The following is a 26,263-nucleotide window of genomic DNA, read 5'->3' as shown; positions in this document are numbered from 1 at the left end:
GGAAATGAATGTGCGGAAAGCAAAACCCAATAATGGTGAGGATACAGTAAGAACACGAGCAGCAGCTCTAACGCAATTAGCAGCGGTGACTGGTGAGTGCTGTGATGGAGGCTGGCAGTAAGTGCAGCAGTACGATCAGCTGCTTCCATCGCAGGGCGAACCCCAAAGAACAAATGTTAAGGGTGCTCTTAAGTAGAAGGGAAACAAGCTGAAGCTAGCTGCCAGGAGCCGTCCTTTGCACGTGCGGGCAGAATCCTTCAACTTGACCGCCAGTTCTGCCAAGTATCTCTTTGTTTCTGGAGCGGCCTCAGCATTCGCCCATTGGAAAGAGCGTTTTATTTTCCCCCCGACGTTCGATAACTCATCAATAACACTCAATTACAGCGCCGACCCTCCCGCCCCGCGCGCTTCCTACTCCTTTTCCGACGGAGGGAGGAGGGTCCGCCCGCCGCCTCCACCCGCGCAGCGCCCTCCCCCGCCACCTCGCCTCCCGCCGGCGCTGCTGACGTGTCTGCTCCCTCCCTGCCGCCGGCGCCCGCCAACATGGCCGCAGCGGCGCCGCCGGACCCCCGGCTGCTCCTGGCCGTGCTGCTGCTCCTGCCGCCGCCGGGCCCGCTCTGCGCCGCCGGGCCCGAGCTGAGCCGCCGCTTCACCGAGCGCAAGCGCTGCGCCGACCCCGAGTGCAGCAGTGAGTGCCGTGCGGGGCGCTGCGCTGCGGGCGGCGGGGGGCCCTTCTTTTCCTTCGCGCTGGGCAGAAAAACGCGCCCGCGGGCCGGTCGCCGCCTTTGGGAGGGCCGGGCGGTGCGGGTCCGGTCGGCCGCGGGATGCGTGCCGGTGTCGAGTTCCGGCGGAGGGCTCTCCGTTCTGTCAGCCCGCGTGGGGCCGAGGGTTGGCGTGGGGACGGGGCAGAGCCGCTCCGATTGGGACGCGTTCTGTACCGCGCCGCGGGCGCCGGCGCTGGCCGAGCTCGTCCTTCGCGGCAAGTTTCGGAGCCCACCAGCTCTTCTTCTTCTGCTCTCCGGGTATTTTTTATGCTTTGGATAACGTGAGCCTTATTCGCTACGAGACAAGTTTCAGCCCGTCTTTTTTAATATTAATAATTAGCCTCGTAGCGTGCTTCTCAGATGTAATGCTCAAGTGCTTTATCAAGCACTCCATCGCTGAGCTTACATATTATCTCCAATCTGATATTTTCTGTTACATCTTCGTCTCTCGACCTGAGATTCACCCCTGTGAGCTCAGCGAGATCTTTTTTTCTGCCAATTAGGAAAGGCTCCTGTCATAAAACTGTTCTTTTTTATTGTTGTTATTTTAAGTAATACTCTCTTTATTTTCTCTATACAGAGCTAATGTGCCGAGGGAAAGCAATGAAGGATTTTCAAGGTCCGGACTGTCGTTTTGTAAATTTTAAGAAAGGAGAAACAATATACGTGTATTACAAACTAATAGGAATGTCAACTGAGCTTTGGGCTGGAAGTGTAAGTGCTGCAAAGCATTTGTTCTCTTGCTTTTCTTGGTATTTTCCTGTCATAATGTTTTGTTTGTTTTGCCTTGTACGAGAAAACTCAAGTTTTTCACCTGGAAACACAGCATGATAAATGCCAGTTGATCTCAAGGCTGATGTGAAATGGGATGCATTTGCATCAAACTCAAGGCATGCTAACATGGGTTTTAAAACTGTTTCTTTTAGAAAGCTTTCTTTGTGTTGAAGGACTTGCGTTGCAGCACTGGAACTGATGGGTCATGAGTTATCTAGAAGCTGAGCTTCCCATCTCATCTAACGAGACTTAAACCTGCACTTGTGTTTACCCATGAGGAGGTGTCATTCTGCCCTTAGTATGATCTTGCTAAAGATTGTCCCTTAGATGTGTCTTAATTACATTCCTCTTTTTAATATTCTGCTGCCATCTTGTCTTTTTTTTATCTAAGCTGCATATAGAATTGAAGGGAAAAAAGTAATAAAACTAAGAGGAATTATGGTAAATTGGACTTCAAGAGGTCTGTCTCTGTCATTCAGCTTTAGTGGCTCATTGTAGCAGCTTGCAGAATAGTGACCATATCTGTTGTCATTTTCTTTGGGCAATCTGAGAAGGCAGCGGTAATGGGAAAGGAGTATTCATGCAGCAAGCCCTTCTCTAGGTGTGAGCTTAGAATTGTTTTAAAAATGAATAAACCATCACCACCAAGAAACTCCTCTGGGATTTAATGATGTGCATATTATTTGTCTGGTAGAAGCAGAGCTGTGATACCCTAGAGGAGGAGTTGTGTCTGTGGGCTTCCACTGAAAATCTGGAAGGTTGTTTAGTCCATCTCCCTGTTGCTTCCTGCCCTTGCTTCTCTCCACACCTTCTTCTTGTGTCTGAAGTGTTTATTTCCACCTCACTCCTTGCTCTGCTCTGCTGCCAAGGGAAGGCAGTTGCCTGTCACCGTGGCACACACCTGGCTGTGTGCTGAGGGACTGGTGGTTTGGTGATGAGCAGGATGTATGGCTTTCTGTGACCTGCTCGGGCTGGGCGTGGACAGCCAAGCTCTCAACAGGAGCTGAATCCAATTAGAACAATACAGAAGAGAACAGAAAACTGCAGCACACAGTTAAAGAAGAATTCATAATTGTATCATGCTGGTAATTCCCTTCTGACATGTACTGGGCCATAAATAATCTGGTTAATTAGATGGTGCAGGTTTCCAGGGCTGCCAATTCCTAAGATGAGGAGTAGTAACATGGGGCCGACTGTGCATCTCCTACTGACAAGGTGTAGTCCAGACTGTAAGATCAAACAGCAGCTTTAAGGTAATTGCTGTGTTAATGTGCAGTTCAACCCTATTCGCTGACTGGCAGCTCATGCAGCAGTTAGGTGTGTCTCCAAGTTAAAAGGGTTTTTTTCTCTAAGTTTAACAAGAAAAAGCTGAAGTTGGCAGGTCTAGAGGAATGGTGAAACTCCAATTGTTTACTGTCGTGTTTAATTGTGTTACATGCTTTTCTGTGTTTCTTACAATGATCATGGGCTAATTCTGTCTCTTTTTCTCATTTCTTTGGTTGTCCTGCTGGCTGATGCTCAGCTGGTAATAGTGCAACTAGTTTGCAAATGCTGTGAAGGGACCAGAGGTGCCTTCCCATGCACATTCAGCAGGGGACTGGCACATCTGACCCTGCTGCTGACCCCGCAGTTGTGCACTTGTGGGTTGTGCTGTGGTTTCTCTCATGCATCGTGACTTCTTATGCCAGATTTTGCAGGTTGATTTTTGGTGACCAGCCATGTCTGTTGTGTGCAGTTTTGGAGCTAAGGGGAGGCTCTTGGTGGCTAATTAAAATCAGGCTACCTAGTGGGCTCTGTGTTCAAACAAATTCCTTCTTCCACAGCCTGTTTAGTGTCTTGCCGCGTGAGCTTGTGTCATTTGATCACGTGTTTACCCTACTGACTTCTTCCCTTTGCTGGAATTTTAGAGGGAATTATTTATTAGAACCTAATAGAAACTATGAATTCAAGAGACAACTTTCAGTTTGTGACCTTCAGATAGAGGCAGAGGTTAGGAGAATGTGTGCGTGGGAAGTTTGGATTACTGCATGCTGGGGTTTGTTTCAAATGAGTTAGAAATATGGACTATAGTCCTGGAGCTGATTTTGAGGAGCCATGAGAATTACAGCACTATTTCTGACCTGAAGGGAGATGATCCCTTAAGAAAGGATTCACTAAAGGTGAACAGTCTGTATCAGTTGGATTTGGGCTTTATTTGCCTTTGAAAAATTCACTCCACCCTTCTCAAGCTATTGTTGATTTTTTGCCCTGTGCTGGCAAACATGCTGTAATGTAACAAAATAGAGCCTTTATTTTATGATCTCAGCCTTGTATACTTTATTACTTGCAGAATTTCCATTGAGTTCAGTATTCTGCATGTGCAAAATTTCTGGAACTCAATGGTAATATATATTCTGCACATGACGTAGCAGGCTGATTTTGGCATTAGTACAGCAAAGCCAAACGCTAGGGCAGTATTCCACAAACATTATTTATTTGTGATTTTATATTATGAATTTCATGAATAACTCAGTTCTAAGAAAATACGTGAATTTTTCCCAAAACCAGAAGGTGGAGCGTATGTGATGCCATCGCTGCCCCGTGCACCACATGCTACTCCTCAGCTATCCTCCTTTTTAGTGTTCACATCCCACTGTTTACAGTGCTGTGTTTTGCAATGTAGATTTTTCTCCTGTGCAGTTCACCTGCACTCTGCCCTCAGCTTTAGCAGGGTCCAGAGCTCCAAAGCCACACAGGTAATTCAAGTTAAAACTGATCCTTTTTAGCAAGACATTACAGCAAAGACACTTTAAGTTCTTGCTGAAAAAAGGCTATTTCATCTTATGGCAAAGATTTTTTTTTTTTTCCTCTGATTCAATGTTGAGAAAACTATTTCTGGCCTTATATTACAAGAAATAGACTTTGCTGTGGATCATGCTCTCCCCAGTTTCATGCATAGGGTAGTGGAATGGAAAAGTGGGATAAGTACAGATTTCAGGTAAGCCAGGAATACATGTGTCTCAGGACCTAAGGGTGAGGGAATTTATTCCCATCATCTCTGTATTCCTTGATGTTGCCAGCATTCAGAATGGGCCAACCATATCTACTTCCTTCTTTTGGCATTGGAGTACTTGTGATGTCAGTGCTTTAGGATTTTAAGATTGAAAAACCTTTGAACATCCTGTTTTTCCAATTAACTGTTATCTCATGGAGGTAATTAGTGTATGGGCATAGCTTTTTGATCAGCAGTGTTTGCTGAGGCTGCTGCAGCTGGTGTTGCATGTGGGCATTGGAGGGGACAGATGCTGTACGCATTGCTGCATGGTTTTGTCCCCCCAGGGTGTTTTATCTGGGAAGGGAGTGGAATTGTCTTTTAAAGTGGTCTGAAGGGTGCATCTCCCTTCTTGCTGTTCCTAATGCCTTTTCTGTGTAGAACGAGGAATGTTTCCTTCACTTGCACAATGAAGCATTATTTTCCTGTACAAGACTGGACTTGCAGGGGTGGAACAGATAAAATTTGGGGCATGCAGATCCTGTGAGGTTCATAAACCACATAAATGACAAACTGGGTCACTGCAGAGGAGTTGTATGGTCAGCAGCGAGGATTACACCAAATGAGTTTCAAATTGTGATGTCTAATTATGATGGTAGTCACTGAGATTAGTCTGTAAGAAGGCTACTTTGAAGCTTTTGTTTTCAAGAAAGATCATTTAAAACTGAAATACAAGTTCATGGAGAGAAATATGTCAGTTTAGGATAGAACTGTAGTGTGCAGCACAAGGACAAAAGCCTGCATCTTTTCTTTCATAATTTTCATCTTTCATAGTTGGTCATCTCTGTGGTGTGTTTACAAAATAAGTGTGTGTATTTGGGGATGTAATAGATTTATTTTTTTTCCCTGTCTCTATATCTGAGCCGTCAAAACTATGGATGGGAGGTTTTGAGTGGGAAACAAAGGAAATCCTGCTATGTACCAGTACTTAACTTGAAGAAATGTTAATAAGTATTATCTACCGGATACAATTTTTCTCTATGCCTTTGTAGATTCAGAAAATTTCAGTCCAGTTGAGCCTGTTTCAGTAATACCAGTGTAGCAATACTTGTCTGCATATTCCTAGCTATTTTAACATAGTTGCTTCCCAATGAAATGTCATGAAAATTGGTAATTGTCTTTTTCCTCCTCCAACAGCAACAAAAAAGACAAAAAAAAAACCAAACCAACCAAACAAAAAAACCAAGAAATGACCAACACTTTTCTCTCTTCCAGATTTTTGGTCCTCTAGGAACCCTGTACCTTTCTGGGTGTGTCCACTGGGCACTAATTGCCCAAACTATCTAATCTGTGTAGCGATAGTATTCTTTTAATATTGGCTTGTTGACAGCTGTTGTCAGGGCTCTCGAGCAAGCAGTACTGTATAGATCTTATCCTGTTAGCGATAAGGGAGTTTCATGTCTTCTACTATTTGCATTGGCGTAGCATGTTGCTTCTCTTTAAAACAGCCATCTGTAAGTAGTTGTTGCTCAGTGCAGATCGACAATGACATTGCAGAAGGGGGCATATTTTCCATACGGGTTTTCAAATAGACTATAGTATTACCTCAGGGGCAGTTTTGAGCTTTCCTAACATCCATTTTTTGCCTTGAACTTCAAAGTGAGTATATTTACTGAAATATTGACTAATAAGGCTTACATTCATGCACAGAGGCACTCTTCTGCTTACTAATTGAGAACATTCCTGGTGCAAATATGGCACTGATGAGAGATCATATGTTAAAGCACGTGTGAGCCAGAGTGCTTGGGTTTCACTCCCAACTCTGCTAATTCTATGTATTGGCCTTTAAAACACAAGTCATAAAACTTAATGACTTCACAAAACTATGGTAAAATGTAAGCATAAAATCAATGGCAACTATTGTATAAACAAGGCATTGCTAACCTTTTTCTTCTATTCACGGTGTTAATTTTCATCTAGAAATACTTGAGAATGAGATCGACATGTTTGTTACTGGTGTCTGTAATCAGGATTGTAACAGTCACATGATTTCAGAAGCTTTTTTTACCACTTTTTGTTTGCTTGCTTTTGTTTTCTGGCAGATTGGAAGTGATTTTGGATATTTTCCAAAGGATTTACTTGAAATAAATCATAATTATACCAATGAGGAGCTAGAGTTACCAACAGAAGTAAGTCTTATATGTTATTATTACTTTTTTAGTTGGGCTTTTTACTGTTTCCTACATCAGCATTCAATAAAATCACTGAGAAGGAGAATGGGGAGTGCCAGCAATTCTCAGTTACTCTTTTTTTTTTTCAGTAAGCAGCTCATTAAGTATGTTCACATATGTGCTGGGAGGTGAAATGTTTGTATAGATATGCATGTGCAATTATCAGCTCAAATTCTGGGCTTTGATGTTTCACTTCTTGAATAATGATGCTTTTTTAAAATAAAATGTATTTTGATTGAGTTCTAGAAATGCTGCTAGCTAGCTCACGCATAAGTTGTTTGCTATGTATTCAGAATTACTTATTTTCCCAACTGCAGAAGTTTGGAAGTGCTATCAGAAACAAGCAAAACCTGCTGTGCTATTAGTCTTTTGATTTCAGAATTGATCCTTCAAAGCTTACACAAATGACACTCAGTCATAGTAGTAATAGCTACTAACTCCAGAACTACTACTACAGATGCAGCTTCAGAACCTGATAAAATTGTTTTCAGTGGCTTGTGCTGCAGTTTATTATTTCAGAAACTGTGTGACAGGCAGCTCCTGCTTGGAGAGCTCGGTCAGTTGAGAAGAAACAGCTAATAAATCTTGGGACAGTGACATTTGCTTTCTTCTCCTCAGTAGCATTCAGCAATAGAATTGTTCTTAATTCAGGATGTATGTGATGATTAAATTAAAACACTGTCGAGTCCATTGCTGGTTTCTCTTTTGTTCTTTAATAGAAGGTTTTGGAAGAGATTAAACCATTTTATTTAAGTTTTTATGAGTCCTTTGGCAAAAGTTCCACTGATTTGAAGGAGAGTTTTGGTTAGGAGTTCTGCATGATTAATAATGTTACTGCTGTATCTCTGTATTTCTGTAGCTGAACAAGAGGGTTGGGTCTCATCATTGTAAAATGTAAAATAAATTAGTAATCATGACTACATACTGTTTTTCGTTTCAGGAAACAGACTTTGTTTGCTTTCAAGACGGAAGAGATGATTTTGATAACTATAATGTGGATGAACTTTTGAAGTCATCGGAAGAGACGATAGCAAATGAAAGGGACGTTGAATCAAGTGATCCAGGGACAAATCCAGCAGAAAGGACTGAAAGAGATGAAGAGGAGGGAAAGGTTGATACAGTAGTGTTCCATGATGCTTTGGAGACAGACAGTCTTGAACTAACGAGACTCGAAGACAAGGAAGCCCTTGCCATGACAGAGGAGGTAGACAGTTCTCTTAAAGAAGGAACTGAAAATGCTGGGATAAACCCCACTGTTAATAGTCATGAAGAAATCTCTCAGGGAGAACAAATTGCACATGAGCACTTACAAGGAATGTTAAGTGAGAATCTAAAAGGGCTAGAAAGTGAAAATACCAAAAACTCTAGTATTCCTCAGGGTGAAACTAGTCAACTTGACAAAGAGAGTGAAGAAATCAATGCCTATACGCTTTTAAACAGAGAGCTCTCTGTGAACTTGAAAACAAAATTTGGCTCAACTGCTGATGCTGTTGTATCAGATGATGAAGTGACTCGCCTCGTTACATCGATGGAAAATGATTTTAATGAAGATTTGAGCATTAATGCTTATGATGCAGAGGAGGAGTCAGACTTTGTAGATCAGTTTGAAGAAATTCCTTTGCTGTCATTTACGACAGAAGAAAAAAGCATATCCCTAGTGGATTCAGAAGCTGATGAAAGCAATGGCTTTGAGTCAAAACATCATAAACTTGATGAATATGCAAATGGTGCTACAGAGCTAAACAGCCAAAGAGACAATGAGGAAGAACGTGATTCAGATGCATTAATTACTAAGGATGCCTTCAGTGAGAACAAGAAGTCGGGTGATAGTGTAAATATGGACATGTTTGAATCTGAACAAACAAAGGAGAAGCAGGGTGAAGCGATGCCAGTTAGCAAGAGAGAAGCACCAACAGCAACTCAACTTGATGATCTCTCCAGAGAGCGCATTAGAAGAGAACCTGTAGGTGCAAGTGATGCAGATTCAAAAGAAAAAACAAACAAAACTGAACAGTTTGAAGAACAGCTCATGACTGATGAAACAGTGTTGCATTCTGAAGAGCTGAAGAGTACAGCTGTGCCTGATCCTCGTGTTTTGCCTAGTCCAAGAGATGGTTTGAAGTTCAAATCATTTGTTGAAAGTAAGCAAGATGCTTTAAGTCCACCTGCTGGTGATGTGAACCAAACTCCAGAAGGAGTGCCACTTGCTGAAATAGAGAAGGAAGAGGAAAAGTTTGAGGGTGACACCTTGAAGGAGAGCTCTGAAAGTAATTTTAAGCACAGAAAGTTATGGGAGAAAATGAAGGAGAAAGAAAAAGCTAAGTATGAGCCTTCTGGTGATGTTTCAGCAAAACCAGTGGAAGATGTACAAAATGCATCTCGAAGTGATGCAGGAGATACTGACCTTCTAAAAGACAAACTGGAGCAAGGAATGCCTGCGGTGGAAAAAGAAATCCTAAGACAGGAAGATCTGAAACAAACAGAGCAGGCTGATCCTGAGAATCAAAAGCCCATCTCTGTTAAGAAAGAACCAGAAATAGAGAGGGGAAACATGAAAGAAACCTCTGCAAATGAGGGAGACCCAAGCCACAGAGGAGCTGCTGAACAACCTAGGCCATGGGAAAATGAGACTGAGTATTCAGAGGCAGATGTGAAAGAAGAGCTTTCAAGAAATCTTGGCAAGATGACAATATTTGAAGAAAGTATTGATAAAAGTTCCCCTGAAGAAAAATCAAAAAGTGCTACACAGAATACTAATGCAGAGAATTCTACTCAGCAAGGAACTGTTCATACTGATAATGAAGACTCGGACAGAAGTTTTGGCACAAGTTCAGCTAGAGAAAAAACTCTAAGGCTAGAATTGCAGTCTGAAGAGCCAGATGCTGAAGAAGACCCTGACTTGAAGCAAGAGGAAGAACTACTGGAAGATGAGAACGCTGCAAGTGCAAAGCTGTTGCAAGCAAGGCTTGCAAATGTTCAGGGTAACACCCAGACAATTAGAAATACAAATCCTGATTTAGGAGTACTGAATGAAGCTGTTTCAGGAACTGCAAATCCCACTTATGAAACAGGAGAGGAAACAGACTCATTTTCTGAGGAGACTAAAAAAATAAGCAGGCTGCAGGATGCGCTTGAGGCTGGAAACAAAGAGGTTGACAAACCAGTGACTGAAGATACCAAATTAGATGAGATTGAACATGCCGTGGAAGAAGACAAAGAGTCTCCTGAAGCTGAGGACCCATCAGCTGTGGAAGAACATATTTTCAAATCTCCTGACAGAAAGGACAGCAATGACTTTAACCAAAGGAAAAACCATCTCCCAGAGGGCATTTCACTGGGAGACTCAAAAGAGATTCAAAATTCAGAGGATACAAGAAACACCCACCAGCATTCTGCACATTTCCCCAGCCCTGTTGACATAGCAGCCACAAATGACACTGTAACAGACTACAGTGAGTCTGTGAAGCGACTCACAATAACAAGAGATTTCCTTGATGAAAAGCGTGTGATACGCCTACAAAAGTACCTTGGGCTCCAAAATGTGATTAGGATTGAAGCCATGTTTCAGGACATGAAGATAGAGATGGAGCTTGCTCGAAAGGCAAGCCAGAACAATGAAGAAATAGAAAAAGCTTTGGACCAGATACTTAAGTCTTCAGACTCAAGCATTATGGATGTTGTAGGAAAAGTCCTGGATTCCAGAGTGGCAGAAAATCAAGAGGAAGTGGTAAAAGAAATGGATTTATATGATGAAGAAAGTGCACTCATGGACGATATTCAAGAATTAATATACTCTTTAAGAAGTAAATACTCATCTGCTAGTGAGAGTGTCCCACTTGCTTCTTTTCTAGAACAGGAAGAAGATGAGCTGCATGCTCAAGGTAGGATATCAGAACGCACTTATATGGAGAATTTGAGAGAGCTTTCTGTTCTACATAAGAAGACCAATAAGAAAAATAAATCGTTGTTAACTGGCTTGGTGTTTAAATTGATAAAACAGAAGTAAAACTATATCCCAAACAACACTATGTACGCTAAAAAAAGTTTTAAGAGGGTGAGGGAGCAGAATTGGAAGAAGCCCTGCAGAATCTGCTGGTGTTTTCCTTTATTTTTAATGCATATTTTTGCTGCATATTTGCATATTTGTTCTGGGTAGGAAATCTTGAGAGAAAACAGTGTGTTCAGTGTGCCTGTTCTTGTGGGCGACCTTCTGTGTAAGAAAGGGGTATCTGAGGGTGATATGGCTAGGAGGAGATGTTGAACTCCTCTTTCAAGAAGTTATGGATTCACATACACTAATGTGCTGAATTTGCTAGAATGCTTAGAGCAGTCTTTTCTGAACTAGCTACCATACTATGGGACGTGCAGTAACTAATGCAAATTTCAGGCACTGAATCTATGTGCCTAAAATCTCAGGTGTTCCTACCATCTTTTTTTTGTCCACGTTCATAAAAAAAGTGTGTGTAAACATAAATACTGAACAAACTGGTCTTTTGGTGGGATTAGAACCAGTCCTTGAGTCTGTCATATCTAGCTGTTTTCTAATTAATATGTAAGTTGGTAAGATGTGCTCTTAGCAAGACTCCTTCCACAGCAATAAATATTCAGTATATGGTTTCTTATAAAGTCCCATCAAAAATAGTAAAAATATCTCACTGTGTGGTCAGTGGTTGATACTCTGCATAAATTCCATAGAGACGTTTAATTAGATGCCACTGAGACTCATATAGGTTCAAGTTGGAGTGTCAAAAAGTATCAAGAAAGCTTTGTCAATGCAGTATTTCTCTGGAGACAGCTGCCAGCAAGAACTACACATCACTTCAATGCTTAAATTCTTGTCTTTCTGTCACAGGTGCTGCAAAAGAAGCTGAATATACCACAGCTCCTATCAGAAACCTACATGGCATTGATGAGAGCAATCAGAAGTTTCAGCAGCTTGAAGACAAGAGGCCATTTCTTCCTATGGAAGAGGAGGAGGAAGAGGAGGAGGAGAAAGAGGAGGAGGAGACAGCTGTTAATATTCCACCTGAGGATGAGGAAGCCACCTTCTCAGATAACAGAGAAGCTGCAGATGGGTACAACAGTGAAAGAGGATTGCTGCTGGCTGATTCCTTTGGTGCAACTGGTGCAGGAGAGAGTGCCAAGGGAGATGCTGCTCCAGGTAACCTTCTGGAATTTGGTTGTTTTGTTATTTTGCTCTTAAAGAGGAGTATGGTTGACTAGTTCTTTGAGAGATATTGCGGGGGTTTTCACTAATGTTTTCATTGAATGTTGGTATAATCCTGGTAGTTTTTACTAATCGCTGACATCCCCTCTAGTGGTACTGTTGTGTAACTGCCGCTTGCCTTGGTAAAGATTTTTCTGCTGTATTTTTGCTCTGCAGAAACAAGAGGAGTAATGTTCTCTTGTGAGCACCTGAGTAATCTGAGCTCAGTGCTGGGGCCGGTGGGCTGTGTCAGGGTGGCAGCAGATATGAGAGCAGCAATGACTGGCAGCCCAGGTTTTCTCCACTTGCAGAAGGGATCCAGCCATTGGGCTGTTGAACCACAATCTTGTCTTGTTCTTTTAAGCCCGTGACTTGGCTATTCCTCTTCCAAAAACACTTTTCAGGGAGACTCTGGGAGACTTCATTCAAGCAGCCCAGTAATTTCTGGCTAAGATTTTGTTGGAGCAGGAGAAAGATGTGACTTGGCTCTGCCATGGGGGAGAAATTGGTCCTTCTGGAGCGTGTGTGGTCACTGTGCCAAGGAGGGATCCTGCTGCTGCCGCCTTCTCTCCCTCTGTTTTGGTGTGGGCTGCTCGCTGTGCTAAGCTCGGCTTTGCTGCTGTGAGGCTTTGCCGAGCACTTCGATAAAACGCAGGCACACCTCGCTTAGCCGTTGTACCTCGCGAGGTACCGTGCCACCCCCGCCACCGAGCAGCTGCTGAGTGAAACCTGCCTATAAAGATCCCTAACGATGTCTAAATGGCCGGTGGGGTTCTGTTGTGTTTCAGACCACGCTCCGAGCGTCTCGCCCTCCCTCCCTCCAGACCCCAGCGCCGTGCCGCCAGGAGGCGGCGCCTCAGGGGGAGCGCTGAGCGGGGCGGCGCGCCGCTTGCTGCGCCAGGTGAGTGGCGGGCCGGCGGCGGCGCGCGGCGATGACGTGCAGCGGGGCGGGGGGGCAGCGCCGGGCTGACGTGTGCCTGCGAGTCGGCTGGCGCCGCCATGGAGCCGGCGGGCGGCGCTGAGCCCCCGGCACAACGGCTGCTGCAGGTGGGGGGGCGGCTGGCCGTTAGCGGGCGGCCGTTAGCGGGCGGGCGGCTGCGTCGGGCGGCGCGCGGAGCCTCGGCCCTCCTTCCCCTCAGGACGGGCGGCTCCGAGGGGGGGATCCCACAGCGCGGCGGGGGGCCGCTCGTGGCGCTTGACAGCTGCGGCGGGGCGCCGGGCGTAGGTCTCGGGGCCGCGCCGAACTTCTGTCAGCTGCGGTGCGCAGACAGCGGCCAGCTGTGCCGGCTGGCGGCAGCCCTCGCTCAGGGCCTCTAGAGAAAGGCGTATCACGAGATAGATGGCATATGACCCTGTGACAAGGGTGAGCGGCAACTACAGAGCTGTGGCGCTGCTTTCTTAATAACGCCCGGCTGCGAAGTCGTGGTTTTTTTTTTTTTCCCTGTCTTCCTGTCCTTGCAGCTGCGTGTGGAAAGGGATCAGGTGGCTGCTGGTGCTTTGTAACAAGATGTGTGTGGATGTGTTCATCGCTAGCAGGCGGGGGTTGCCAGGTGTCTTTCAAACGCTCACACTTCTGAGTAGAAACGCAAGTGCTGAGCTGCCGTGTGGTTTTCTTCCTCTTCGGTTTTCGATTTCGTACAGAAGAATTGCAGGAAAGCTCTAGATGCTTCTCAGGCTCTGCGAGAGGCACGGAAACGTTTGTCAGACTGCTCGCTTTACCTGTCAGCCCTCACTTTACTGCTCGCTTTACCTGAGCGCTAACAAATGTATTCACTGCTGTCCGTGTTGTTGGCTTTCAGCTGGCTGCCACCCTGCCTGAGGATATCCGTCCTGGGCCTGATTTCCACGGCCTTCCGTGGGAGCCTGTCATTGTCACTGCCTTAGTGGGGATGGCCACGCTTGCTATCATTTTCTGGAGAACCTGCCTTTCGGTGAGTGTACCTCGTGCTCGTGAGCCTGCTGATACTTCAGGGACTGTTTGTGGCACGAAACCGTTTTGGCATTGGGATGTCAAAGCAGTAGGTTTTTCCATTTAGAGCGTTAGTATCACTTAAATGCTGGGCTTTGTTGCTAAAATTTGTAATTTTTTTATTAATTAAGATGGTGTTCCTTTTATGCTACGTATTGAAGATCGTAAGTGATGGCTTCCAAATCAAAATAGCAGAATGTAGTATAAACCTAAAGGGCTGAGGAAAGAAGGGATCAGCATAGCTCTGATGTGAGAAACCTCCCATGTGCTTGAGCCCATTGCTGGTGGTCTCCAAAACAAGCAGTTAATCCTCTTTCATATTGCCCAGCTGCACCATGCTTACAAACTGAAAAACCTGGTAGTAATTTTCACCACAGAGCCCCTTCCATGCTCTGCTCCTCACTCTGCGTTCTGCTGCTCTTTCATACACAGATAACCCTCTGTGAAAGACAAATACCATCAGTAGCTCTCAGGTGTACCACTGTGTCTCTGAGGGAGCGGATGGGTGAAAATCACTTAGGACCGCTTATTTTATAGATATCCCTTTCAGTGACGTGCATTGGAAATCTGTGAAATACTTCATCTTTGCTTAACAAAAATAAATTAAAACCAAATATTATCTGAAACAAAACTGGTAGATTTTTTTTCCTTACTGCTTGAGTTCTGATATCTAATACACTAGGTCAATCTCAACTCCACAATACTGTTGCGATTTACCAGCACAAAAGAGAGAGCTTCTGAGTTCCTGTATTGGTGTTTTGAAACAAGCAATTGCTGTGAAAACAGAGGATTGAAGTGAGGTGCATGCCTTTCTATGTTAGCAAATTCATGATTGTTCTTTGCAAAGCGGTTTAATTTTTTTTATTCCTCGTGGGATGCAGCCACTTAATGTTATCCTTTTAGTGTCTGAGTAAACAGATACTTGCTTAGGCTCTAGGACAGGTCATTAGCCTAGAAGCTTTTATTAGAAAACAGCTTAAGCTTGTTTGTAGTGTTATTCAACTCCAGTTGGCAGGGAGGGATGTACTTTCCATGTGCTGCTTTAATCTGTGTATACATGGTAACTTGCTTCCATAGGAAATATTAACATCTGTATTACTTATGGCTATTTTCTTTTTTCTTCTATAGGTAAAGAGTAGAATGTATCAAGGTAAGTTTCTCTGTGCTTTTTGGTGTGCTTGCTACTTAGACACATACAAGTTTGGAAAGTTGTTGAGAGAACCAAGTGTTAATCTTCAGTTCCTTTCAAGGAGAGCACTGAGTTCGGGGTTATGGTGTCAGCTGGGCTGTGAGAGATGCTGCTTACCTGAGTGAGGATTTTGAATATGCTTTCAGTTAAGAGAAACAATGTGACCCGCACCTGTGGGTTAAAGAATGGGCAAAGAAAAGTTCAGTGTGGTTCAACCTAAATGTGATCCCTGGGTTAACTGGTACGATGGCAGTGGGGGAGAATGTTTGGTTTTCTAACTTGCAGTGAATTTTCTTTTCCTTGGTGCTTCTCTTGCCATTTAGAGGCTTGCAGGGAGCCCAAAACTGGCTGCTATGCAATTAGGAAGGGCCTCTTAAATGCAGATCTAAATATGCATGTAGCTTGAAGTGTGTGCAATTGACGCATGTTGAGTGGAAAAAGAATTTAAAGTGAGGCAATTTGTATTTGAATACAAAATGAAAATATGAAAGAACTGTTTTCACACTAATTCTACTGTGTTTCCTCACCACAAGCAGTACTGCTTACCTGTCAGTACTCAGTAGTTTCATTTCAGTTATACTGCAGTTTTCCTTCATTCAGTTTATGTGGTTAGTGAGATGAAAAAGTCTGTCTTAGATCTGTATGATTTCTGGGCTGAAAAAAAGATGCTTTTGTAGAGGGGAAAAATGCTGTTGTACTGCTGGTACAGAAATTACTTCTCTGAAAGAATCAAGAACATAGGTCTAACTTTTTTTCCTCAGAAAATATTTTCTCATATACATAGTAACTACTACAATAACTACTAAAGCTAAGAGCAAATAAATGCTTTTCAAGAACAATGAAATAAATGTTACTAAAATTCTTTACACAAATAGAAGAACATTAGCAGTGACAAAAATGCATTGAGAGAAAGATCTTATTTTCCAGATTCCAGTTTTAACCTATTACTCGTTTGTCACTGCAGTGAAACTGGAAGATCAATTTGGGCATTCCTGCCCTTAAAGTGTTGGAAAGTATTTTGTACCTCAGCAGTCCCTTGTTGGCCCACCTCTCCTGCAGGCAGAGGGCTGAGGATCCTCTCTGCCATGAGCCCCTGTGTGGGAGAGGAGGGGAGAGGAGGGGAGGGGAGGGGAGGGAGGAGCAGCAGTTGCCATCACACTGTGTAGGATGTGGTTGGAACAACCGGTGCTTCTTGTTTGTGCTGCAGGATTTGCTGTGCAGCACGTGGGGCTTGTGGTGCTCAAATAAAGTAATGTTAATTGGACAATTCTTTAATTTATTGCACTTTAGTTATTTTATTGCAGTGATGTAGAATGTATCCTAAACGTTGTTTGGAGAGAAACAAAATATGTGTCTAAACAGCTGATGCTTGATCACAGCCATTTCAGATGTCCAGAAATAGTGTCTGCTAGAAAGCCATACGGCTCCTTAAGCATACTGAAGTTCTTTCAGAGCTTTCATCCCATTACTTTTGCTGACCACGCAGTTTCAATATTACAGAAACAGGTTGTTGTTTAGGGAAGGCAGCTGCATCTCTTTAAGTATCAAAACAGCGGTCTGAGACATCTTCAGCATTCTGACTATCACTTCTTTTGAAGTACCTCCTCTGTGTACCGCCAGCACCTCACTCTGCTTAGCAGCTCCCACCAAGCAGATGCAAGAGCTAAATGCTTTGCATCAGTGTTTAACAAGCTTTACTGTCTTGTTTTCAATCCTAACTTTAAATGAAAGCTGGAAGTGCTCAGACTCCTGCAGAATGAGCTGATTAGCAGGAAGTGGACAACCATCCTGGTCTGTGCTGTAGTCCTTTCTTGCAAATGCTCCCTGAAGTGATAGCTCTGATTTTGTTTTTGGTTTTTTCCCCAGTATGTGAAGTACAGTTATTGTAAGCTTTCTTTTTCTTTCTAGTGACTGAAAAGCAACTGGCTGAGAAGATTCAAAACCTCCTAAGAGAAAAAACAGAAATGTTAGACAAGTTTTCAGAATGCGATGAAAAGGTACCATTCTAGGTTCTTGTTCCCTTGCTTGCTGATTTTGTTATTGGTTTAATGGCACAGTCAGTGCAACAGCTAGTATATTTTTATTCTCCGTTCTTACTGAATATTGTGTTGAAAATGTCCTTAATTCAGTTGGTTGTTTTCATGCTTAGATAAAGCAAGCAAAGGAATCAGTGAAAGTGGCCCAAGAACAAAAAAGCATTCTCTCAGATGAAATTGCGGGGCTTAAGGTAAGGAGCAGTTAATAGCCTTTGTACTGAAACAAAAAATGTTAACAAAATAACTTGCTTTAGTTGATCTTATACTCTTTTTTTGTAGGACACTGTCAAAGGACTAGAAGAAACGAATCATCAGCTAGATGACAAAATAAAAAGTCTGTGCACAATGCTTGACACAGAGAGAAAACAGAATGCAAAGAAACAGAAAAAAGTAAGAGCAGTCACACCTGTGTCTTGCATTGTCCTTACTTAAGTGTGCCCTACAAACTGCTCACATTCTGTTGGTTAACAGAGAGAGGTAGAGAAAATGAAATGAACCACCTCAAAAAGACCTGAAATTAAACTTCAGTTTCATTCCTAGTTCAAGGGGGAGATTCTCTTATCTTCTTTTCTCTCACAAGATTTTTATCAACTTCTGTGGTTGTGCTTTCACACATAAATGGATTTTGAGCCAAAGCCAGGAAGTTCCATAACAATATAGGCTGAAGTTTTTAGGTTGGTAAGAGAGGTTTTCTTGTGCTTAGAGGAAACGTAATTCTGTAACAAATGTGAGAATCTCTAAGCTTCCCCTAATTTGCATCCAGAGGTGGTACTTTAAAAAAAAAAAAAAAAAAAAAAAAAACCAACATTTATTTTTTTCTTCCCTTTTCTAAAGCTTGATTTGCTGTAATAATAGTAAGTTCCAACAGGTTCTTTGGTGTTTTGGTCAAAGGTTGTTGCTAATGACAGCAACACGTGGTACTTTCATTCTAGGCTGTGTAGGTCTAAAGGGAGCTTTCCCTGCCATGCACAGGCTGAGTCAAAGGGGAACGTTGGTTCTAATGTGCAGTGTGTTTCTCTTCCTTGCTTCACTGAGAAGGCAGCACTGCGTTGCTTCTAGTCTAATGGCTGCTCTGAATGGAAATGTGTTGGTGCTCTGAATTTCTGTTTATGCTTTCAAAATGTATAGATTACAATAATAACAAACTCAGGCTCAGCTACCTACCAGATCAATAGAGCTCACCATTCATCTTTTTCTTACTTAGCTCTCTGAAACCCAGAAGTCCTTGGAGAAGTTTGAAGAGGCTTTCAGTATGCATTCTGCAGAGCTGTCAGAGGTAAAGCATTATCTGTGTCCTTCTGACAGTTACAGGTGTCGGTTCTGTACCAGGAAAATTCATACCTAGAACCTGATAGAAAATGCTAGCTTAAAAGATTTCAGCTGTCTGTGCGTCTATGCCTTCTTTTCTTAGCAGGTAATACATAGCTCTTACTCCGTTACAGTTTGTTTTTTATGCCTCTTTTTTTTCCTTTTTGTTTCATATGTAGGTGCAGATAGCCCTAAATGAATCTAAACTAAGTGAAGAAAAGGTGAAAGCAGAGCTTCAGCATGTGCAAGAAGAGAATGCTAGGCTGAAAAAGAGCAAAGAGCAAGTAAGTTCTGCCCAGGGGAGGCATTGTTGTTTCTCTTTTGAAATAAACACTAGCACTTTAGTCCTGGTTTTCTTGAGTATATCTTCACAGTGTCTTCATTTTTTTAACATAGCAGAATCTCACATTTCATATTAAGATTAAGCCCCACAAGCTGTTTGTGCAAACAAGCCACACGTCTCCATTATGCCAGTTCCATTCATTTGATTTCTGTCAGTAATTTATCAGAAAGTCTGTACTAATGTGTCCTGATATTCTGACATGTAGGAGTAGTTTGTTTCTGATGTTGAAATATTAGAGGAGAAGACGTCAAGTTTGTAAAATCACCTAATAATGTAACTTGCAGAAAGATTTTAAGCATCCAGTTCTGCCAGTAGACCAGCAGTGTGCCATAAGCATTAAATTCGCACTTCATCTGTGACCTGTGATGATCACTTCTTTGCAGAGGTGGTGGTAAAACAGACTTCTGTTACGCGTTCTAAAAATAAACCAAAAAATTGTCTTGCCTTTGTGTTTTATACAGCTGCTAAAAGAAGCTGAAGGTTGGAGTGAGAGGCACACTGAGCTCACTGAGCAGATCAAACTGTATCGGAAGTCTCAGAAGGACATAGAAGAAGCACTTGCCTACAAGGAAAACGAAATTGAAGTAGGTTCTTTGTAACAAGCTTTAAACATTGAGCGTTGTAAAATACTTTATTATACTTTACAAAATGCAGAGCAATCCTCCTTCAGTGATCCTTTGATTTTTGTACTAGGTTTTAACTAACTGCATTATGCAGCTGAAGCAACTTGACACAGATTCAGCATCTGAGGCCAAGGACGGTGAAGGGCTCGAATGGAGCACAAGAGATGATCTGGCCAACGGAGAGTTGCCAGGTACAGTAGTCCGACCTGCTGGCTGGTGCACATAGCAGCTAAAGCACATCAGGTGATCTGTACATCTCATGTGGGGAACAAGGAGAATAATGTATGTAACTGCTTGTGCTGCAAGAGTTAATCTTCAGACAACACAAAGTACTGAATGGCTTAAAAGGTCCATAATTGTTTTCAGTTTACTGTTTAGGTGTGTTGTAGGTGTAATGACAGTTCTAAAGATTAACAGTGTAGAAGCTAGCAATTAAGATCATTCTGAAAGCTGAAAATGTCTGCCCTGTTGTTGTGCTACATTTATGCTTAATGCAGGCTTTTAAGTCAAGAATCCTGGTTATCTCAGGGTACATTTAGGTAACGGTGTCTTTTAATCTGAAAGACTAAAACAGAAGTTAGCAAAACTATTTAGGAAGTTCATCTTCCTTGATGTTGGATGCATTCACAGTGTCTGTGATTCTGGGGCATTTCTGTTACGTCTCTGATTCCCTCCCTCCAGCCTTCTGAGTTTTTCTAATCCTACGGCATAATTAGTGTGAAAATTCTCATGGCTTGAATTTCACAAACTGCGTCCAGTAATGGACACTGTCCACACTAATATTATACTGGTGGCTAGAAAGAAAAGCTGCAAGGAGCAATCTTCTGGAATGTCTTTTGGAGTAGTTCTACCAGTTGCCTTGTGCTGGGTGGTGAACTACTATTGTGTGTTGTTGCGTTTCCTACACAACTCCCTGCCTTTTTTTCTTTGGACCTATCTGCCATTGAAAGGTGGGGAATGTTGTTTTTAATAGCTGTAGAGTCCAGGGAATTGGGATTAAGAAACACCGAAAACAAATATATTTTTCTCTTCTAGACAATGAGAAGATGAAGACTCAGATTAAGCAGATGATGGATGCCTCCAGGGTATGCTACACAAGACAACAAATAAATGCAGTTACATTACAGCTATGCCTGAGATTGTAAGCCTTCTGCTGATTTTTTTTTTTTTTTTTTTTTTCCAGGTAAAAACTATGTTATCCCTAGTTGAAGAAGACAGAAATTCTCTGCAGTCCAAGCTGAGTGACGAAGTAGCAGCAAGACATGAGCTGGAGGGTGGGTAGACTTAGTAAAACAATTGCTTAAAATGAAATGCTGTTTACGATTTTAAAAGAAACAGAACTCTTAAGTTGCATAACAGCTCCAGTTGCAAATTCCTCACTTACCTTTGGTTCTCCAACAGAGCAAATAAAAAAATTAGAACATGACTCCTCCTCACTGCAATCAGCCAAAGCTCGACTGGAAAATGAATGTAAAACACTACAGCAGAAAGTGGAGATTCTTGGTGAACTTTACCAGCAGAAAGAAATGGCACTCCAGAAGTAAGCCTTCAATTACTCTTCCATGAGATAACTGAACTGTTTGAGTTCATGTTGACAGCCGAGGTGAATGAATCACTAGGACTGAAGAACTACTTGTGTATCTGTATTCATTTGTCATTCACATATTCCTTTGTTTTCTTACTGAGATATCTGTAATACAATCTCAGTGTAGTGGGGAAAACATTAGGTAAGATTCAGGGATGTTTTCAGCTAGATGGTACAAGACTGAGGTTCTGATGGCAAAGCAATTGAAAGATGTAAGGCTCAAGTGTGTGGGGTTGGAGGAAACAGCACTGGAAGAATCTGAATAGTTTAGGTTCTGCAGTACCTCAGTACCCAAACTCCTGATCTTATAACCTCAGGATCCAGATGTAATAAACACATACTGAAGAGGAAAAGGAAAGCCCAGCTTTCAAGAAAAGAAGCCATCCTTTTGACTTATCTGAGGGATTTATATTCCTTCCAAAACTTTTAGGAAGTTATACTGTCTGTTACTGTGTTGACTGATTTATATTTAGGGCTTCCTTTTTTTTTTTTTTTCTAGGAAACTGTTCCCACACGTAAGTTGAACTGTACATTAGGAATAGTTAACTTGGGAGTTCAGTTGTAGTTCACTTTTGTGGGATAGCTCTTGTAAGAGGAGGACGTTACAAGTACTGAGGAGGCTCCTAGAGAAATTTCAAAAAACATAGTTAGTGAAGTAAGGTTAAAAAGGGTGTGAAAAACTATCACAGAGTAGATGTAGGATGGTGAAATACTTTTTTAAAAAATCTGTTTGTTTTTGTTTTTTCCCTGTGTAGAAAACTAACTCAAGAAGAGTATGAGCGCCAGGAGAAGGAGCAGAAGTTGTCTGCTGCAGATGAAAAGGCCGTGCTGGCTATTGAGGAAGTGAAAGTTTACAAGTAACTTTGGTTTTTGAAAGCTGCTGTTTTTCTTTATTTCAGCTACTGAAGAAAACTCATTTAATTTCTCTCTTACCCCTTTTTTTCTTTTTTTTAATAAAGGCAGAGAATCCAAGATATGGAAGAGGAATTGCAAAAAACAGAGAGATCTTATAAAAACCAGGTAAATTAGCTGCCACTTACTGCGTCATTCTAATGCTCTATAATGAGTTCTTGGAAATCAAGTTGTTGGAAGAAAAAAATTAATATACTTATTTTCTTCTCAAGATTGCTGCTCATGAGAAAAAAGCACACGACAACTGGGTAAGAGTGTTCTTCCCTTTTGATACGAACATTTTGTATTTGGCTTTGGGCTGGTGCAATTAATGCAGCTGGCAAAATTTTCCCTGACAGCTTATTGCCCGCTCTGCTGAGAGAGCTCTGGCTGAAGAGAAAAGAGAAGCAGCCAACCTGAGACAGAAGTGAGTACAGTACAGGATGGTTTTATTGCTCTGGAATCATGCTGTTTCTTAGGCAAGGAGGAGCTTACATTCTGCAAGGTGCATGGTCAGCTTGTTTCTGTACAGTGTGGGAGGAGAGGTCGGTTTGACCTCTTTGAATACTGTGTGGTGCACATACGAATAATAACTTTAAGCTTTTAATTTGCTTTGATGGTTAGAAATAAGATTACTTGGTAAAAGCTAAAACACTTTAACATATATATATATATATATATATATATAATATAAAAAAATAATATATTTGAGAGTCATACATTCTAAGTTGAAAAACTTTGTTAAACTTAGATTAATGGAAGTGAACCAAAAAACCATCATGCTTCAAAGACCGCTAATTGTAAAGCCAACGCCAGGCAGACCTGATCGCCAAGTCCCACCACGACGAGGTAAGTGCTCCTGTTTCTCCCAAAACTGTGGTCTTAGAATCAGCTTATTCTTAAAAAACAAAACAAACAAACAAACAAGCTATAATATAGTAATAAAATCAGTGTGATTTACTTTTCTTTGTTGATTTTTCTTACTTGATGTAGTGCCCTTAAGTAGAGATGGTTCTTTTGGTCCATCACCTGTGAGTGGAGGAAATCCATCACCCACACAGATGATGGAAGTTCCCAGTAGGCCCCTTTCTGCTCCTCAGAGGGAAGGCTCAAGAGCTGAATTTGGTAAGGAGAGAGAGTTCCTTTCTGTCATGCTGCAAAGATTGCTAAGGTCTGATTTTGATTCTAGGGATCGTGAAATATCGATACCTACTTTGTTAATACACAAATGGATTTATTTTAATTTAAAGTAGCTCAGGCATGTGTTGATTAGGATCTCTGTTGTTGTTTCTCTTAAGGTACAGTGGTAGATGGCCCCCCTGCTCCACGGAGGCCACCAGAGCTCCCTGGAAGGATGTCAGTTCCTGGTAAGTTATGTGGCCCACAGTGTACTCAGTCTTTCAGTTCAGAAATGGATCCTGAAGAACCACATTCCTTTTCCAAAAGCATGACTAAGACTTGCCTTTGTGGCTCTCTCTGCAGATCTTGGGCCTGCTGTAGCATCCCTGATCAGCAGTGGGCCGAGAACTTCCTCTCCTGCCACAGCAAAGGATAGGGCGGTAAGCTGAAAAAGAAACAACCTTCAGGAAACATTTCTAATACACGATTCACTGTACTTCCTGCTGCTGCTTTAACTGTGTCATGTTCTGTCTTGTCTATGTCCTGTCACTACTTTATTTGATGTCTGCCCCTTTCCCTAAAAAAAGCAGCCCTCTCCCAAAGAGCCTGAAGCCCCCTGTGTAACTACTGATTCACCTTCATCTATTGAACCAGCTACAGTGAGTATTCAGAGGCTGAACATGGTGTTGCACTGCTTTCATGGAGAACAATAACAGGCTTGGTGTTCTGAACTGCTCAGTAACAAAACACTCTGCAAAACTAACTGAAGGCTGATACTTCTGTCTCAAAGGTTCCTCTAATGATGAACACCTCCTGGCTGTGGTTGTTTTTGTTTTTTTTAAATGGAGTTAACGAAATTAGACCTTTCTTTTAAGGGCTACAGGGAAACACTTCATTTCAGTGTGGACAGTGATAATCTTAAGCACTCTTAGTTGTGGTATTTAACTGCATTCCATATTTAACTTCTGGTGCCAGACCCTACACCAAAGGGGTATCCACTTGAGGATGCTTCACAAGAGAGTAATCAATCTCTTCAGCTAAAGCTGTACTTGAAAATTTGTCATCTGAGAAGATGCATAAACTGTTCACTCCTAGGTAGCGCACGCAATGTTCTGGTTGAGGGGATGATGATGCAGCACACCTCCTTATGTTCTACTCGGATAATGAGTTTTGGGATGTCTTTTTCCCCCCTCCCTACCTCCATCTCTTGGCCTGTGGTGTGCGGTTGCAGCGCTCAGCAGTGTCAGTATTCCTCTGATGCAGTGACTAACATGCTGGAATATTAACCTCATCTCACACAGGTTAACGTTGGTCCCAAAGGCCCACCTTCTTTCCCTGGGACGCCTGTCATGACCTCTCCAGTGATGGGACCTCCACCTCCACCGCCTGTTAACTATGGTCCACCACCAGCTCCTTTTCCTGGACACTACGGGCCTGGGCCTCGACCTCTCCCTGTGCCCCTAGGTACAGTTGCATTGCCTTGCGCTCAAACGGAACTTTTCCCACTGAGCTTCTCAGAAGCATAGTGTAGAACTGGGAATCCCATCTGGTAGCACCAGTTTCCCCATTCTTCATGAGGTGTAGCTGTCTTGCTCTGAATGTTTGGATGAGTGGGTTTTTTCCCCAAGTCTCCGTCACACCAAGGAGCTCTTCCTTGATTAGGCTATAACAAAAACCCACACCCACTAGGATAGAATTAATGACTGCTGAAGTCTTGCATGTGGCAGTGACCAACTCCAGAGCTGCTCCACTGAATTCAGAAATGGAAGAACGAGTCAGGTTCAAGTAAAATATAACTCTACCTTCTCCTTTCCTTCCAGTTTGTGGTGCTCCCTTACCACCACCAGCTGCAAGAGATTTCTTACCTGGCCCACCCTTAGGAATAAGAGATCTGCCACCCTTTCCAGATCCCAGAGGCTACAGACGTGGGCCCCCTCATTTCCGACCCCCGGGTCCTCCTGGCCCCCGCGATTATCCGCCAGGCCCACCGCTACCCCCGCCTGCCTCCAGGGACTACGCACCTTCTCGGAGCAGAGACTTGCCTGCAGCAGGACCCAGGGACTACCCTGCAGGCCCTGCACCGCCACCGGCAGGCTCAAAAGACTACACACAGCCTCCTGTGCAGAAGCCCTAACTGCAGCCTCTGGTTGGTCAGCAGCTCAATGGAACGGCCTCCCGTGCGCTTCCTGCGCACTGCAGAAGCAGTGGTTGGTTCTCTAGTTGAAGCCATTTGTCTCATTTCAGTATATCTCAGTTTTTTCAGGATTAATTTTTATCCAGTCGCTGCAAACATCTTACGTGCATTTATGATCACCTTAAACTCATCCATCCTCTTGGGCTGCAAGAACCTTCTTGTGATGGACTTGAATCTACTCTAAACGTGCAATAGAACGGAATACCTGTGTGGCTAGTTTTAATTAAATGTAGCCTTTGTTACCAGTTGGTGAATGAATTAATTTCTTGAAAAATGTAAATCAAATCATTTCCTGTGGAAATAATTTTTTAAGTAAAATGCCATCTTACCTGCCTTCTCCATCACATCATTAAGCTGCAGTTGTTGTAGGCCAGGAGTTTACATGAGGACTGTGAGGTGTGGTTTTATTTTTCTTTTTTAAAAAAAAAAAACAAACTGTCTGGTCAGAGATCAGAAGCACAAATGACACTGTATTCAAAGGAAAGTTATAATAAAAAGCAAAATTCCTTTTGCTAAACCCTGAAGGCTTTGGTTCAGTGCCATTTTTTTTGTTCAGAAAGAACATTGGTTTAGTAATTTAACCAGAGAATGTTACAGCTACGACCAAGTTGAAGAACCAAGTCAAAAGCTGAGTAACTGCAGATGTCACAAGGTTTAGGATTGAATGAGTAACTTGCCAGACTAGTCCAGCATAAGGCTGACCTGCTTCATGCACCAAGGGATACAGAGCTCTGCTGAGGGCAGGAGAGAGCTGGAAGCTGTATGGAGGCCCTGAGCTCTTGGGCTCTGTGGTCACACAGCCAGTACAGAAATAAAGGTTAGGGCTCCAGAACTTAAGATTTAACAACCACCTCCAATACTGACTTGCAGCACTCTAAGTGAGGGTTGGGAAGTCAGTTTGCATCTCAATATGAAAGAGTAATTTAGCTTCCTTGGCACTAAGTCTGTATTTCATATTTATAATAATAAAATCTACCTTTCACTAAAGCAAAATGGTTTTATGTAAACCGTATTAATCTATATTGTTTTAAATCAGTTTATACACACAGAACACTGGACA

The 26,263-nt window shown here is 42.6% G+C and overlaps 1 protein-coding gene across 3 annotated transcripts; it reads left to right on the top strand.

The window, feature by feature from the left end:
• The first annotated feature begins 510 nt into the window (after positions 1 to 510).
• On the top strand, positions 511 to 25,727 carry MIA3 (MIA SH3 domain ER export factor 3). 3 transcript variants are annotated; one of them, XM_031596195.2, is made up of 29 exons: positions 511 to 688; positions 1,345 to 1,478; positions 6,612 to 6,698; positions 7,681 to 10,621; positions 11,593 to 11,901; positions 12,735 to 12,847; positions 13,746 to 13,877; positions 15,044 to 15,065; positions 17,013 to 17,101; positions 17,254 to 17,331; positions 17,420 to 17,530; positions 18,345 to 18,416; positions 18,628 to 18,732; positions 19,253 to 19,375; positions 19,485 to 19,605; positions 20,450 to 20,499; positions 20,598 to 20,688; positions 20,816 to 20,954; positions 21,755 to 21,856; positions 21,959 to 22,019; positions 22,124 to 22,159; positions 22,250 to 22,317; positions 22,642 to 22,739; positions 22,884 to 23,015; positions 23,189 to 23,257; positions 23,373 to 23,449; positions 23,597 to 23,668; positions 24,311 to 24,473; positions 24,830 to 25,727. In XM_031596195.2, the coding sequence occupies exons 1-29, from the start codon at positions 544 to 546 to the stop codon at positions 25,141 to 25,143; spliced, it is 6,054 nt and encodes a 2,017-aa protein (XP_031452055.2). In that variant the 5' UTR covers positions 511 to 543; the 3' UTR covers positions 25,144 to 25,727. The 3 variants fall into 3 exon arrangements, with proteins under 3 accessions (XP_031452055.2, XP_031452062.2, XP_031452067.2); XM_031596202.2 differs by having other exon boundaries at positions 515 to 688; positions 23,600 to 23,668; XM_031596207.2 differs by lacking the exon at positions 23,597 to 23,668 and having other exon boundaries at positions 515 to 688.
• Positions 25,728 to 26,263: the final 536 nt, after the last annotated feature.

Source organism: Phasianus colchicus, chromosome 2 (genome assembly GCF_987193195.1).
Source record: "Phasianus colchicus chromosome 2, bPhaCol1.hap1.1, whole genome shotgun sequence".
Lineage (NCBI taxonomy): Eukaryota > Metazoa > Chordata > Aves > Galliformes > Phasianidae > Phasianus > Phasianus colchicus.
Note: the sequence above shows the minus strand (reverse complement) of the source record. Positions and strands in the feature narration are given on the sequence as shown.